This window comes from Triturus cristatus, chromosome 5_1, assembly GCF_964204655.1.
Source record: "Triturus cristatus chromosome 5_1, aTriCri1.1, whole genome shotgun sequence".
NCBI lineage: Eukaryota > Metazoa > Chordata > Amphibia > Caudata > Salamandridae > Triturus > Triturus cristatus.
Window position 1 is genome coordinate 310534478 of NC_140587.1, and position 16299 is coordinate 310550776.

General features: G+C 38.7%; 1 protein-coding gene across 1 annotated transcript in view; it reads left to right on the forward strand.

The window, feature by feature from the left end:
- The window catches only part of HAS2 (hyaluronan synthase 2), a 66225-nt gene extending 53655 nt beyond the window's left edge, over window positions 1–12570 (forward strand). The window contains exons 3-4 of the mRNA XM_085605037.1: window positions 5175–5276; window positions 9626–12570. Coding sequence (XP_085461163.1) covers window positions 5175–5276; window positions 9626–10555 — 1032 coding nt within the window. The 3' untranslated portion in view covers window positions 10556–12570. The remainder of the gene's footprint in view (window positions 1–5174; window positions 5277–9625) is intronic.
- Window positions 12571–16299: the final 3729 nt, after the last annotated feature.

Below are 16299 nucleotides of genomic sequence, written 5' to 3' on the forward strand. Positions count from 1 at the left end.
TGATAATAGTCCCCTAGATCTTTTTAATGCTATTTATGTGTATTTTATGCAATGCAGAGACTCCACATACATAGCTTTAGGTAACAATTGTCAAACAACAAGGAAGTACGCCCGTGCAACATTTTCCTTATGTTGGCATAATGAATTTCCGCTATTAGGCGTTTTATGCAAAATAACCAAAATTATTCCATTATACACCGTTGTGTAATTTCAAGTTAGTTCAGGTAAAAATCCTATCATGGAAGCACAGAAACAATGCAAACATACAGAATGCACGAGCTGTTGTTCACCGCACTTGCGTTTTTTGCACTTTTTTTAGGGTGACATGCGTCCTCGAGACTAAAATAAACGCAAGGATCCATTTCGCACTCAAATATAGTGCTAAATGTCGAGTTTGAATTTTGCGTAATTTCACACCATTTTTGTGAGATTTCATCTAATCACGCCCAGGGAAATTAAGCAAATTTCACACAACCCTAGAGGTCATTTAAGCAATTCTTTTTTTTGCCTAGGTCATGCTTAATGACTCAAAGAATTGGGCAGAGTCGTAAATCACCACAATATTCATGCACACGCCTCTGTATCAAGTAATCTTTGAGTTTTAGGAATCTTGGCCTTAATAACTATAGAGTCCATGGGGAAGTGTGCATGTCGTTCATACGTGCTAGTTTTATATGAGTACTGTGGAACTTACCACTTTCATTTAGAGAAATTCTGCCTTGGTGTGATATACCCTTCAGGTAACACCTGATTGCTTTGTGATAATTCATTGCACTTTGTTGTACCGCCAACCCCCTCTAGTCAAAGAGTCATGTAAGGAATCCCCTTTGGTACCAATAGAAGCGACCCATTGGATGCACATAAGGACTCTCATCATGTTTATGTTACATATAAGCACAGTCCCGGGCACACGTGGTGGGGGTATAACAATGATATTAAAGTCCCTTTAGGATCAAAGTTGCTGCGGTCGACACCAGTATAATGTTCAGAGTCATTTAATGAAGTAACAACAGAATAGAGTCAAACAACCAGCCGACGCGTGTTTCGTCACAAGGAAATTGACCTGTGACTCTTCAGGGCTGTATGGTGTTTGTGAATGAAGAGTTTACCAATTGACAGTCATTGTTTTCAGGGCAGCTCACAAGGATAAAATCGAAGCATTTAATATTTCTGAAAATTCTGAAGATAAAAATGAAATGCTAATTAATGTGCTCTCATAATTTAACATTGTTTCTGTTTTCTGTGGCTATTTGTCAAACAGTTCTGTATTACATTGAGGCTGGGTCTGAGTCGCTCAATGTCACTAGTCAAGGAGATTTTGAGTTGTGCATCAAGACTACATGAATGGCTTTCAATGTTGTTGGCAGTAAGCGTGTAGAAGAGGATGTAAGAGATTGGGGATCAAGGGGAGAGGATGGATCCTTGAAAGACTGCATTAGTGGGGAGTTTCTTGGATCTTGAGGTCCCCAAGTGGAAGAGTTGATGGTGGTTTGCAAAGAACACCACTTTGAACTAAGTTGTACAGATGTGTGATGAAGAGAGCCAATTGTGTTTCTCTGAGTGTATCAGCTACACATAGATTTTATCAAGCATTTGTTCATATCAGTTCTGGGGCTGCTTAGATTCCTCAATTTAATAAGTGACTAAACCAAGCAAAGTAGTGTCACCCAGATAAGTGAATTCAGAAAAAAAGGTTTTGATAATTTTTTGGCTCCATAACTAAAATCTTCTGAGCACATACAGATACCATTAAAACATGTCAATTGCCTTGTTCCTAGAGTAGTGTTGCCTTGCAAAAGCAGAGGATAATCAAGCTGGTTCTCTTCTACTGTAATACTTCTAAAGCAAGTATGACTTGACCACATTAAAACCAACCACGTTTCCAAAGCCTCCATGCTTGAAATGTCCCAAATCAATGCAATCTTAGTTTAACTAACTCAAAAAGATTTAGTATTTGATATCAACTCTGTTAAAGATCCGAATACACTAATTTAACATCAACAACACAGACCTGCAGGCGATGGTTGCAATGTTTACAAAACAGGCAGTGGGGGTGAAAGCTAATGCAGGAACGGGTAATCCCCAGCATCAAAGCTCATCAATTTTGAGGACTGTCAAGAGTTTTAAAAATGCAATCAACATGACTTTCTACTGATGTATAAATGGACTGATGACCAATGAGCACCTTTTTAAAGCTAAATAATAACCGGAAATGTGTAGACTAATTTGGTCAAGTGAACTCCATACATCCTGTCATTCAAACTAACTAAAGTAGACATCTCCGATTTGCCATAAACCAGTGTTGATAAAAGTTGAAAGGAGAATGGGCTAAAACAACCATTTAGTAAACTGTATTCAAGTATATTTTATGACTGCAAGTCCAAATGTCGAAGCATCCCTTTGTTTCTACCTAAACTGATGATAAGGCGCCTATGCAGGAAAACAGCTCATGTTTACAGTCCGTACCTTAGCATTATTTCTATCTGTTCCATTGATTGCTCGCCATGCCACTTTTTTTTAAAGGAAGAGGCTGCATGTTTCTTGAATAAATAATCTCAAGTGATCACTGGTGACATAAAAGATACACCAGATGGGCTTGTGCTTCTCTTGTTTGTACACTGCGGTGTCTAATATTGGTCCACTAGCATTGGATCTATGTCAAATCATTAGGATATCCTCATAAGATAAATTACCATCAATAGACCTAAATGAGAATCATTTATGTATTCAGACGTAATCCTGAAATTTCGCATGGATCTGTTCTTGAAATGAAGTTGCTCACCTCTGCTCTACTGATGATATTCTGACACCTGATCTGGGTTTCCAGTATTAGACGGCCGCTGGGATTTTACGGCCTTATTAAAGATGGTGGTAGAGAAGTGAGAGGCCTTTGTGGCCACCCTACACCACGTGCTATGTTTTTGTACCTTTGGTTTCAACCTCCGGTATTTTAGCGTGCATGGACCCTCTGCTAAACATAAGGTCCTTTACCGTAATAAAGATGATGATCTTCGGAGTCCTTTTTAGCGTTGTAGTTTTTGGATCCTCCTCTGATACTGATAACGCAGCTTGTACAGTGTTCCTTTCAAATTCTTTCTCACTTGCCCTGTCCTTGAACTGTAAAATAGCTATATCTACTGAAGTGAGACGAGGTGTTTTTAATAGTTGTGCATATATCTGTTTTCTAAATACCAAAATTGGTGCGTTTTAACTAACTCAGACTGAAAAGATGCACCAAAGTCTTTGGGCTGTTTCTACATGTATTGCATGTTTTAGTTCTAGCTATCTTTGTAGGCTGCTTAAAATAGTGACATACAGAGTATCCAACTTTCAAAGCAGATATGCAACCCCCAGAATGTAGACTGCCAACCGGGATGAGACAAGTCTCTAGTTAATGAGAAGCAATTTAAGTGATGTTTTGACTTTACTGCTGAGGATGCCAAGCAAAGTAGCCACTTGCTATGTGTGGACACCAGACCCATGGCAGTGGTACATTTTGGAGAGAGGTAAACAGAATGGTTAATGTTAATCACATTGGAGCCAACAGAAGCAGCTTTGAAGGTGGTGTGGGCTTCAAGAGGAAGCTAGTGGAATTCACCAATGTCAAGGGTGATGTGAGTTGTAGTTTTTGAGGCAGCATCAAGCTTGGGCATTGCTTTGAATGGAGAAATGTGAGAAGTTCTAAGGTCAAATAGGAGAGCATTACCAGAGTTCGGTCAAAAAATGGAAAGATGCTGGAATGCAGTGTGGCTGTCATGATAAAATAGAATAGGAATCATTTCTTTGAGAAGCTCCAGTTAGAAAAGGAAAGATTCATTTGCTGAGGTTGAGGGGTGACTTTAGTTTCAGAGAAGAATCAAAGGCATGCATGAGGAATTTATGAGTGCAAACAAGGATGGAGCAAATACTCCATTTTTGAGTACTCAGGTTAAGATCAGGCGTAGAAAAGAAATCAGCAAGAAGTAAGAACAATTCTTCTGCAAGAAAGCGAGCTTTCATACTTCCCTTGGTGCTCAACAGGTCCAAGGAGAGAATGCTCTATCATGTTCAACCTGGAGAGGGGTCCATTTGCCCATCTTAAAGAGCATCAGTACCTCCATAGTGATTCTTTAAGCCAGTGGCAAGTGACGCGTGTGAGGCTGGAGATCATTCCTTGGACTCAGCCCCTTTCAGGAAGAAGACTTTTGTCTGTTTTATCCACGCTGTTTCTTTTAAAATGGCTACTGAAAGAGCCACAAAACCCGTGACGTGGGCAAGAGTTCATGTCATAGCATAGAGATAGCTACAGAACAACACACGCTCAATAAGACGAGTTGGATTGTTTTTCTCTCCCCCACGCCCCACTGATCATGTAGAAATCACATTCTTCATCTTAACTTAGAGAGGCCTGACTAACTGATGTTGAACACGTCTGAGCGTGGTCTTCAACACATCAGTATTTAAAAGAACACCCTGAGGTTGTATGTGTATTGTTGTATTCACTCTACTTTAGTGAATATCCTCACTGTATGCTACTGTGCCACCACACTCATCCAATGCACACGAAGGTAAGTAAAGTGAGCAGTTTACTCACAGCATGCACACCTGAGAGCTCGAGCCGAAAAACGGCCTCCGTGACTAACTGTCTCACTAGAACCCCACAACGTTCTATATGGAATGTACCAAGCTCAAGGAACGGGGAGGCAAGGAAATGCCAGGGAAAGGAGTGGGATAAAAAACACAAGTGAAGAAACCGTATAAAATATCTTTGAACAAGTATGAATGACATTTTATATGTAATGCACACATATATGTAAGCGGAATGAATCGAAGAATCCACCTCTGTATGGGAAATAACTTTTATTTGAACTGTTCAAATTATGCTCAAAAGTCCCTCTGTGAAAAGTACAATTCTTAAAGCTAAAAGCGCGTGCGAGTGCCGTGTTCACAGTCTAGTACAGTGCTAAAATAAATACGTCTTTTCTTCATCGGCGTCATAATACAGATGTGGCTTTGTGAGGTCAGTTCTAAAGAATGTTTTCTTTCAGTGGGTGATTAGCTTGGTTCCCTCACACTGACGCCCTTCAGTGTAAGTAGCAGCCTTAGACGGGGCTCGTGTTTGGATATAAATAGAACTGACCCTCCACTCTAGTACACTTCCCATGTCCTCACGTTGATCCTTTGTGTTTGTGTAGGTGTGTGACTCCGACACCATGCTGGACCCCGCCTCGTCCGTGGAGATGGTGAAAGTCCTGGAGGAGGACATGATGGTTGGTGGTGTTGGCGGGGATGTGCAGGTGAGCCGGGCATCTTCAACTGAGAACCACTGATTGGATACCAAGAAATGTCTGTTGTCAGCGCCAAGATACCACTTTGGCTGTGAAAGGGCGCTACACATGTACACAGTTCTCTTTGTTGAAACCCTCACTGGAGGGGATTTTGAAGTGAATAAGTCTGTTCATTGTTTTACTTTAACTATAGGTTTGCTTCTTTGCACTAATACTTGAAAAGCAGATTTTTGTGTAATTCCCAGGATAAGAGACAGGGACCCCTGTTCTCAGAGGGTAGGTTTGAGTTAATTGCGTCACATTTGATAAATCACTGCTTCTTTAATGGAGGGCGTCCAATCCTTTCTGTGAACTGCTCTTAACGAATGGCTTACAGCCCCCCTTTGAATACCAGAAAGCATGGCCGGAATCATTTCAGAACGGATCGCCGTTGCAGCCTGTAGTTACAGATTCGAGGGTACACCTAGACAGACTGCAGTTTTGTCGAAAATTATTTGTGGTCGATTGGGTGAAGTGCACAACTTTTACAGACGCAAAGTCTGCACTCTCTCCAAGGTCTGTCGGGAGGGGGGGGGGGGCGGGGGGGGGGGGGGGGTCGGAGGGGAAGCAAAACGTTCAAGGAGCAGTTTCTGATAATGACACTTATTGCTCATGATTGCCAACCTGTTGGCCTGCACTGTGCACCATAAAGCTCAGAATACCTGCAGCACAGTAGTGGTTTGTGATTCGGATATTCATAGTATAAAAATCCATTCATCCATTGCTTCTCACCTTTTGCTTCAACAAATGGCGTTCCATCTCTCTGCTCCCCGTCATCTTCACCCTGTTTCTTGTGTGCCTGTTTTGCCTTCTGAGAGTTGGGTTTTCCTTATTGACCTGTTTTCTCTCTGAGGCACCCAGAGTCCTTGTTGTCCAGTGGAGTTCTATGTCTTCATTAAGTACTCCCCCCATCAATTCATTCACTCACTCATTCGTTCATATATTGATGTGTAAATAAATTAGTTTATGCATTACTTGATGTATTTATTCATCAATGTGGTTATGTATTTCTTTGCCAATTCTTCATCAATTTAATTATTAAACCATCAACTAAATGTTTTCCTTTCCTCATCCTAATATGCTTTCATACTCCCGCCATCTTCGACCTTCCCTTTTCCCTACCACTTGTCCACCCTCATCTTTACTGTCACCTGCATTCTATCTTACCTCACTCCTTTTTAACCATTCTCGCTTCTCATTTTTTTTTGTTTCACCTCTTTTTCCCTCAAGGTGTGTGAAGAAGTAATGCTCACATAACTAATTAGAAAAAAGTCAAATAGAATTGTTCACGTAGGCCTACTAAGCCTGTTGCATTACCAATAGATAAATCATACTTGCACATGGAAAAGGTTCTAGTACATCTTTGCCAAATCCTTCGCAATGTGAGGATATGATATCTGTACCATTGATGCTGCATGGTGCTATCATCATCGCTCATCGATGATGGGAAATTGCATGGGCAGCATGGCACAGGCATTTGGAGCATGACGGCAGGAAGATATAGCAAGACACAGGCAGCAAGAACAAAGAGCAAAGATTATAGGTGATGAGTATAGAAAGATGAATCATAGAACAGAGGGGATAGAGCACAGAGCGAGGATAGCCCATCATACAGAAAATGGCGTGGATCATAAAGGATAGAACAAAAGTACCACTGATCGCAGATCAAGGATCAGAGTGGACGTAAAAGACAGCGGGTGCAATGGATCAGGGTGAAGGAACATTGCACAGTTAGCACAGAGCAAGAGGTGGAGTTCGAAGCTAGGGGGATGCAGCATTGCAAGGGCAGCATGAAGCATGGGAAAGAGCAGGGAGTTCAGGAGTAAAGTGCAACGAATATTGTGGAGCAGAGAGAATGGATCATGGAGCTGTGTGAGTAGATCATGAGGCAGGATGGATGGAGTGTAGAGCGGAGGGGGTCGAAGACAGAGCAGGCACAGTGGGCCTGAATCAGCTAACATGGATGAGGGAGAAGAAAACATAGCAATTGTTGCCGATGCAGGAAGATCTTACATTTAGCAAATATTATGGATCTGGCAGGATGGTGCATGTAGTGGGAAGCTGATACTGGGGTAATTGGATGCACAGGTAGCAGGAATAAGGAAAAAGGCGAATCAGTCATTAAATACTGAAACAAACACAATGTTCCCTTCTACTCTGAAAACATGAGGATTCGATCCTCTAGTTGGATTAGTTAACTTAGTTATAGTAAGGCCATACACTGAGATATAATAAGACACATTTTACCAGGTTTCTAAATTTACAGACAAAAATATATAAAATCATACATAGAATAATCAATTTCTAATCAAACGTATGAATTCAAAGGAATGAATTATCAATATTTTATTCAAAAGATCATGTTCTATACAATTGATGTTGACAAAGTTAAAAACATATTTAAAATCATATATTCATCATATTTTTAAATAAAAGGTAAACAATATGTGCAATAAATACATGAAGAACAACTGTCAACGCAGCGTTTCAGTGCTAAGGTGGATCGTCACCTTCTTCAGGACGATAGTTCAATATTTGAAAATCTGAATAGAATGTAAAAAACTTTATTAGAAAAACATTTCTTTAAAACATTCCTTTGTTACATTGTTCATGAATTATATTTAGCAACCTAGTAATAAGTCTGCATGGAAGAAAAGTGTAGGCCAAAAATCCAATAGGCTTACACTCATTAATTTAAAACACAGAAAGATTACTCAAACTTACTCAAACTTCAGTTTAATACACCGGGTCTCTTTCATATTAATAGTAACCCTGTTACATACCTATTGATTTATATGGAAGCTCTTACATTTGCCTCCAATCGCTTTCTGCGATGTGATTAAATAACATTCAACTAAGAATTATGGAGTACTAGTGTATTAATGCCTAATGTTATTTAATTGTGTGTGTTATTTGGAATTGTTCTACTGGGGCCAGCTTCCCTACTGTGCTGTCTTATACCCAGGTCCCAGGGGCTTATTTGGGTTTACAATTTCCTCTAACCCTGTGCAGAACAACCAGCACACCCAATGTAATCAACAATACAGGAGGTTTTTATAAATGCAATCAATGTCTGTTGAGAAACAAGCACCCATGCAATGTCAGTACGATCTGGTAAAATAAAGAACGGAAACTCCTGATGCTTGTTAAAAGCCTGTTCCATGAGATGATCTCGTCAATTTGCTGAATGTTGCAACATGTATTGATTTAATGTTGCAATGTTTAAAATCCTAGTGAAAAGATGCCCGTGTGACTCTGTGTTACTTCACTAATGAGGCAGAGTAAGAACACAGTGATACAGAGGGATGAACCTCCAGGGAAAGAGAAATGGCGAAGAAAGAGGACACTATGAAGAGTCCAGAGAGAGTAAGAAAGATGCGAACTATAACTAGAGACAAGTGTGCTAGAGATGGCTGAGGGAGAGAAAGAGAGAGAGAGAGTAAGCAAGGTTATAAACAGTCATGTGAGCAAAGTAGCTGAAAGTCAGCACAAGAGACAGAATAAAGAGAAAAGAGATAGACCCCAGAGAGAGAAGAGAGAGCCGGATTGAGGAACATGCAGGGAATAAAAACACTGAATAAATGACACTTAACAGAGTCAGAGACAGGAAAAAGTCAGAGCCTGAGAGAGAGGTTATAAAGAGACAGGTGGGAAAAAGAGCAAAGAGAGGAAGTGAAAGCGGAGAAAGTGAAATTCAGCACTAATGCCCTGATTGTCAGTGCCCCAGAAGGTATTTACTGTACCCAATAAAGTCCAACACCCCTGGGTTTGAAATATATGAAGTGCACCTATTAGAACTTTACCCCAGTAATGTGGAATAACATACAACAAAATCTCCTTGTCTGTGTAATTACTGGTTCTCTCCCCCCCTTGAACCAGTATCTGTGAAGCTTCACAAAAGTAGACTATGGAATTGAAGACTGGTTGAGTTACTATGAGGGTATCTTCATCGTACTTTACATCGTACTAAGGTTTCCTTATGCCACTGACTGGCTCTAGACATCATGGTATGGAACCATCTAAAATCTGGAATGCCCCATTAATAAGTACGTTTAGAATGTGTCTTGTGATTCCAGATTTAACAAACAGCAAAAAACTTGAAAAGTACAGCTTTCAACTGTAAATCCAGCTCATAGCTTAGGTAGCCATACCTGGGTGTCTTCTTGGTTTCAACACTCAACTCTAGATATACCAACATGAAAACCAACTTTAATATATTTCTTTGGTTAAAATGTCTTTTATTCTTGTTTAATTTTGTTCATTTTGTGGGCAGGCCTGCAGTAGATTCAGTGATATATGCTTGTTTTCTTCTCTTTCAGATTCTAAACAAGTATGATTCCTGGATCTCCTTTCTCAGTAGCGTAAGATACTGGATGGCTTTCAACATTGAGCGAGCTTGCCAGTCATATTTTGGCTGCGTACAGTGCATCAGTGGGCCACTTGGAATGTACAGAAACTCACTTCTGCATGAATTCATTGAAGATTGGTACAATCAAGAATTTATGGGTTCCCAGTGCAGTTTTGGGGATGACCGCCATCTTACGAACAGAGTGTTGAGCCTGGGCTACGCTACCAAGTACACAGCAAGATCAAAGTGCCTTACAGAAACACCAATAGAGTACTTAAGGTGGCTCAACCAACAAACGCGATGGAGTAAGTCCTACTTTAGAGAGTGGTTATACAATGCAATGTGGTTCCACAAACACCACCTATGGATGACCTATGAAGCCGTTATTACTGGATTCTTTCCCTTCTTCCTCATTGCAACCGTCATCCAGCTGTTCTATCGGGGAAAGATCTGGAATATCCTCCTGTTTTTGCTGACAGTCCAGTTGGTAGGTCTTATAAAGTCTTCCTTTGCCAGCTGCCTGAGAGGAAACATTGTAATGGTGTTTATGTCTCTCTATTCAGTGTTGTACATGTCAAGCCTTCTCCCTGCCAAAATATTTGCAATTGCCACGATAAACAAGGCAGGTTGGGGCACATCTGGAAGAAAAACCATAGTGGTCAATTTCATAGGACTCATTCCTATATCCGTGTGGTTCTCCATCCTCTTGGGAGGAGTGATCTACACTGTATGGAGGGAGACAAAAAAGCCGTTCTCTGAAACAAAACAGTGGGTCCTGATGATAGGTGCAATACTTTATGCTTGCTACTGGGCTATGCTCTTGACTTTATATGTGGTTCTAATCACCAAGTGTGGCAGGCGGAAGAAGGAACAGCAATACGACATGGTGCTCGATGTATGATGTACCCTGTTTCACCTCCACGTTGTAGAAAATATATCCAAAACTTAAGAGACATTGTCTAGGAACTAGTATTAATGGGCATGGAGATATGCCACCAAGGGAAATACAACACTGCTGCTTGGACTTGAAGAGTTACATGTTATATGGGTTTATTTTCATTTTTCCAAAGCAAGACAGTCAACCATTTCCAAGAAAATAAACACAGATTGAACTCATGTTTCTCCTTTGAAAATGGGGCGACGTTTTCCTTTATGCACTTTTAATTGTGCATATGCTTGACAGTGTTATGTTCAATATACCTCACTGGTCATGCTTATGTGGTTGGTCATGGTAAGCAAGGCATTTGGAAGGTCAACGGCCCATTTACACTGTGACCTCTATTCAACAGATTATGTTTTGACTTGATGGGCGAGAGACAAGGTGAAAGCTAATTCTTCTCAAATATACACTTCCACATCACTCACTAGATAATGTTGAGTTTCTAAACCTTTCTTGTCATTTTACGTCTTTATATTTATGTAGACAAGGGAAGGAAAATGGAGCGCTTAGCCTGTTTGCAGAAACAAACATAGCAATATTTCTGTTGAAATGGAGGTTTAACTATGCAACACATCACCAGTAATCTGGGTCGAGCAATACTTACAATGCCTTACAGTGTAATTTATGAACTATTTTAAAAGTTAGTTTTGTTTCTAGGAAAGGTTATTATTTTAAGCTGCCAAATGTAATGCCAAGTGAAAGAACATTGGTGATGCTGTATTTTTTATAATGTATTTTTGTGTGTTCTATTTTTATGTCAGTTTTTCTAAAAAAATGTTACATATTTTATATTTTACTTATCAGCCAAAATGTTTTATTCTCTTGTTTTCTTTTTTAAATGTGTTTTTGAAAGGATTCATACTTGTTTTATTAAACTGGCCAAAATGTGAAACTTTATATTGGTTCATATTGTTCACAAAATAAAGAATAAAATGTTTCTTTGTACATTTAAAACTGATGAATAGTCATTTCTGTGAAAACTATTTAAACTTGAGTTTGATGCATTTGTATAAAAGGCTTTCAAGTTAAGAGTCAAGACAAGAACAGCCCACACTATTTGTATATGTACAACATTTGACAGTTTAAAGTGAAACATAAGCCCAGAAACAGAATATTTGGATATTATTTGCTTCTATTAAAAAAACTCTGCAGGGGGTGAAGATCTTTTTTAAATATGGGTAACGGCAAAAATATTCAATATCAGCACTGCTTAGGTTCCTTTATTAATAATAAATAACATATGAGTAGACATCGTTGTGTATTTTTGGGGATAGGAGAGTAAGTTTAAATATTTTCTTACTCCCATGTCAAGTAGATCATCTTGTAGACCTCATGTATTTTCCACTCCGATGAACAGCGAATTCGATGTTCCGCCAGCAGGGATTAGCATACCCTTTCTGCTGGATAAAAAGACTAGGGTTAATTGAAGCCTTAGGCTTTTGGACGTGGGTTTGACCTCTCCAACCTTACAGGTTGCAGGGATTCATTGATCCATTGAACCCTATTAGCCTGTTGAGCATGTTCTGTCATCCATTGTATAAGTGCACAAGCATGTATCTTTTGGTCTTGCAGAATGTGTTGAAATAAGTCAACCCCGCCATGGGATATCAGAAAGATATTTTTCCTTCCCTTATGCAGACACTCAAACAAGCACTTCCATTCTATCATACTTGAACACAAAGATGTACTTTACTCACAGTCTACGAATGTTATTAGGTTGACAAATAAAAATGCCCCATTGGGTTGACCCAATTGGTTGTTACGAGACACAAACTCGATTGTACATTTTTCAAACTTTTTACAATATGTCATTAGTTGAATCATTTGTGGTTTCAAAATATTGACCAGAATTTCTCATTTTGTACAAGATTCTGTTAATTACCTCTATTTATTCTAGCCATATGTTTCTTGTCTTTCTAATAGAGAATGTATTGTACAAATGATTCATTCATAAATAAAGTATTTTTATATAAAGATGACTTTTTAATGTTGTGTTTTACCAACATGTATACATCAACACAAAAATTGAGTTTGTTTCATATGCCAAATAATCGGTCATTTCAATAATATTCATATTAGAATGCATGCATAAATTCAAAGGCAAGCTCATAGTCAACAGGGAAGTTATACATTTGAAAAGTCATAACTATGTTGAAGTGTACCATAAAGAGTAAGACTAGTCACAAAAGGTTGTACTAACATTCTAACAATAGGCATAATTACACATATGACCCAAAGCTCTACAGCATATCCAAAAAAAACAAAATAATCTGTCTGACGGTCTAACTCTTATCTATATTACACAGTGGTGGTAGTTATAATTAGGTTAGGGTTTCCAGAGGAAGAAAATCTTTTGTTTTGATAATAACTTTAGCATCATTTGAGATGCCATCAGTGATATCATCAATGATGTCATTTAACATGTCATCAGTGATGTAATTAGTGAGGTCATTAGCAGTAAACGGAAGGGGCACAAGTTAAAGTTAGCCCAGCAATCTATAACTGGTCAATTTCAGTGCCCAGCTTTTGTCATAAATACAGAATACTAGCACTCTAGTTGCTCATTAGAAGACTATGGCAAAACTGTAGTTGATGGCAGCTACTGGTTTTGAAAGTGCACCCTTAGGTTGTCTGGGTCGAGCAATACTTACAATGCCTTACAGTGTAAATTATGAACTATTTTAAAAGTTAGTTTTGTTTCTAGGAAATGTTATTATTTTAAGCTGCCAAATGTAATGCCAAGTGAAAGAACATTGGTGATGCTGTATTTACATAAGGTTCAACATTCTAACAATAGGCATAATTACACATATGACCCAAAACTCAACAACACCTCCAAATGAAAAACAAAATAATCTGTCTGATGGTCTAACTCTCTATCTATATTACATAGTGGTGGTAGCTATAATTAGGTTAGGGTTTCCAGAGGAAGACATTTTTTTGTTTTGCTAATAACTTTAGCATCATTTGAGATGCCATCAGTAATATCATCAATTATGTCATTTAGCATGTCATCAGTGATGTAATTAGTGAGGTCATTAGCAGTAAACGGCAGGGGCACAAGTTAAAGTTAGCTCAGCAATCTATAACTGGTCAATTTCAGTGTCCCGCTTTTCTCATAAATTCAGAATACTAGCACTCTAGTTGCTCATTAGAAGACTGTGGGAAAACTGTAGTTGATCAGGCGGCTACTGGTTGTGAAATGGATGAGGAAGATATTTGTTCAAAGTATGCATTCAGTAACCATAATGTCTATGACAAAACAAACCCCATCATCTTGTTAATTTCTAAAGGAAATGTTTTAAGTTTTACAGTTTTGATTTCATCAAGAGGGCTTCATGTGTGCCACCCTTTTGTCATAAACAAGAATTGTAGAGCTCTAATTGTTCTTAAGAACACTGTGGGAGGTTGCATTATAACGTGGGGAAATCAACTGACAGGCTGCTGTTGCTGTTGGAAGTATATGCTTTTCTTTATCCTCACATGGCTGAGCGAGATAGTGTGAATTTACAGAAAATATGCCCTAATTTTAGCTTCTGGAACACTTTCCATAACCTCTATGAAAAAAATGGCTTATCAAACCCCAGCCCTAGATCAGTATATTACTCAGGTAAAATCACTTTAGAACACACCATAACTCGTAAAATTGGTATGATACCACCAACAAATATAACTAAAATCTATTAACACCCTTTATATGTGCTCCTTTTCATGACCCTAAAAAACAGGCTTGAACTATATTTTTATAGAGACCATTTGCCAAAGTCCTCTAATAGCTGCCACAACATCTTGTCAATATTATGGTCAGCCAATCAGACAATCAAGAGGAACCTTCGGGACCAGCGCACATGCTCTTTGGGGTCAGGGTATGCTCACCCTGCCCCTAATATGTTTTTACTTCAATTTCAGGACACACTGATCATGCCCCCGATTCCTGTGATGACTGGCACAACACATTGTTCAGGTTGTGACCAACAAATCATGATTGATTAGTCACTTTTAAGGTGCCCATTAGAGCCTATCTGGACACCAACTCTAAAATTATCACTAACTTTTTAACCTTAATTTCTCAAAAACTACCAAACGGATTTACACCAAACCACAAAAGCACATTTCTAGATATAGATCTAGCTGTTTGTCAAATTTAGTGTCATTTTGTTCAGTTGTTTTCTCTGTATTGTTGTCTAATGTTCCCAATGTTTTGGGATCCCTTGTTTTTCTCGGCTCCTCCTCGACCAATCAGCACAAAACTTTCCAGAAAGGAGATGAGGTGGCAAGTTTTGTGAAGATTCATCAAATTGCACACATTATTAGCAAAACAAAAACTGATCTTCCTATGGAAACTCTGACTTACGTAAAACTGCACAGTGACTACCATAACTGTATAATGTGTGTGTGTATATATAAATCTTAAAACATAAATATTAAAAATACCAAATTAAAGATATATGTGTGTGTGTGTGTATATATAGATGTATATATATATATATATATATATATATATACACACACACACAATCATCAAAACAGAAAATGGAACTTACAAGAGGTGAATATCAGGCTCTAAAAGAACTGAGAGATGACCCTGAAATAATATTTAAAGCCTCAGATAAAGGAGGAAATATAGTTGTGCAAGACACTGAGGACTATATTGAGGAAGCCAGGAGGCAACTCTCAAATCAAGAACACTATGAATGTCTGAAGGAAAACCCAATGGAACAATGGACTCAAGAATTTCATCAAAAATTGAAAATGTGGAATGAAATCCACCTAATCGACTTCAATGAATATATGTACCTAAAAATAAAGCACCCTGTTGTGCCTATAATATACTTTCTACCGAAGGTACATAAATCCACTAGTAAACCACCAGGGAGCCCAATCGTGAGCTCAATAGGGTCACTCCTGGAAAATACATCAAGGTTTATCGATACATTCCTCATCCAATATGTAACCTCACTCCCTTCCTACATAAAAGACACAACAGACTTTTTGAAGACAATCCAGGATGTGCAATGGAATGAAAAAATGACAATGGCAACTGTTGATGTCTGCTCCTTATATACCTCAATTTTACATCAAGATGGTATAGCAGCCGTCAGGGAATTCCTAAACACAAGATCATTAAGCTAATTGGAACATTCGAATATGCTTATTGAGATGTTAACATACTGCTTGACACACAACATCTTCCTGTTTAAAAATGATCTTTTCCTTCAACGACAAGGAACGGCAATGGGGACATCTTTTGCCCCAACATATGCTAACATTCTGATGGGCATATGGGAACAAGACGTCTTATCGAAAAATGACAACATGAATATCATTAAATGGTGTCGGTTCATAGACGACTTGTTCATAATTTGGAATGGGGAACAAGAAGATCTAGAAACATTCATTGCTTCATTAGAAGAGAACAAATTTAATCTAAGTTTTACATCCACTGTTAGCAGAGAAAAAATTATATTTTTGGATGTGGAAATTTTCATCAAAAATCAAAAAATATGCAGTAAAATACATCGCAAACCTACTGCTTGTAATAGCATCCTACATGCTAACAGTGGACATCCTCAACACCTAAAATGGAGCATACCCTACGGACAAATGTTAAGGGTAAAAAGGAACTGCTCAGAAATTGAAGATATGAACCAACAACTAAATGAAATGAGCGCCCGCTTTCTAGAAAGAGGTTACCCCATCGAAGT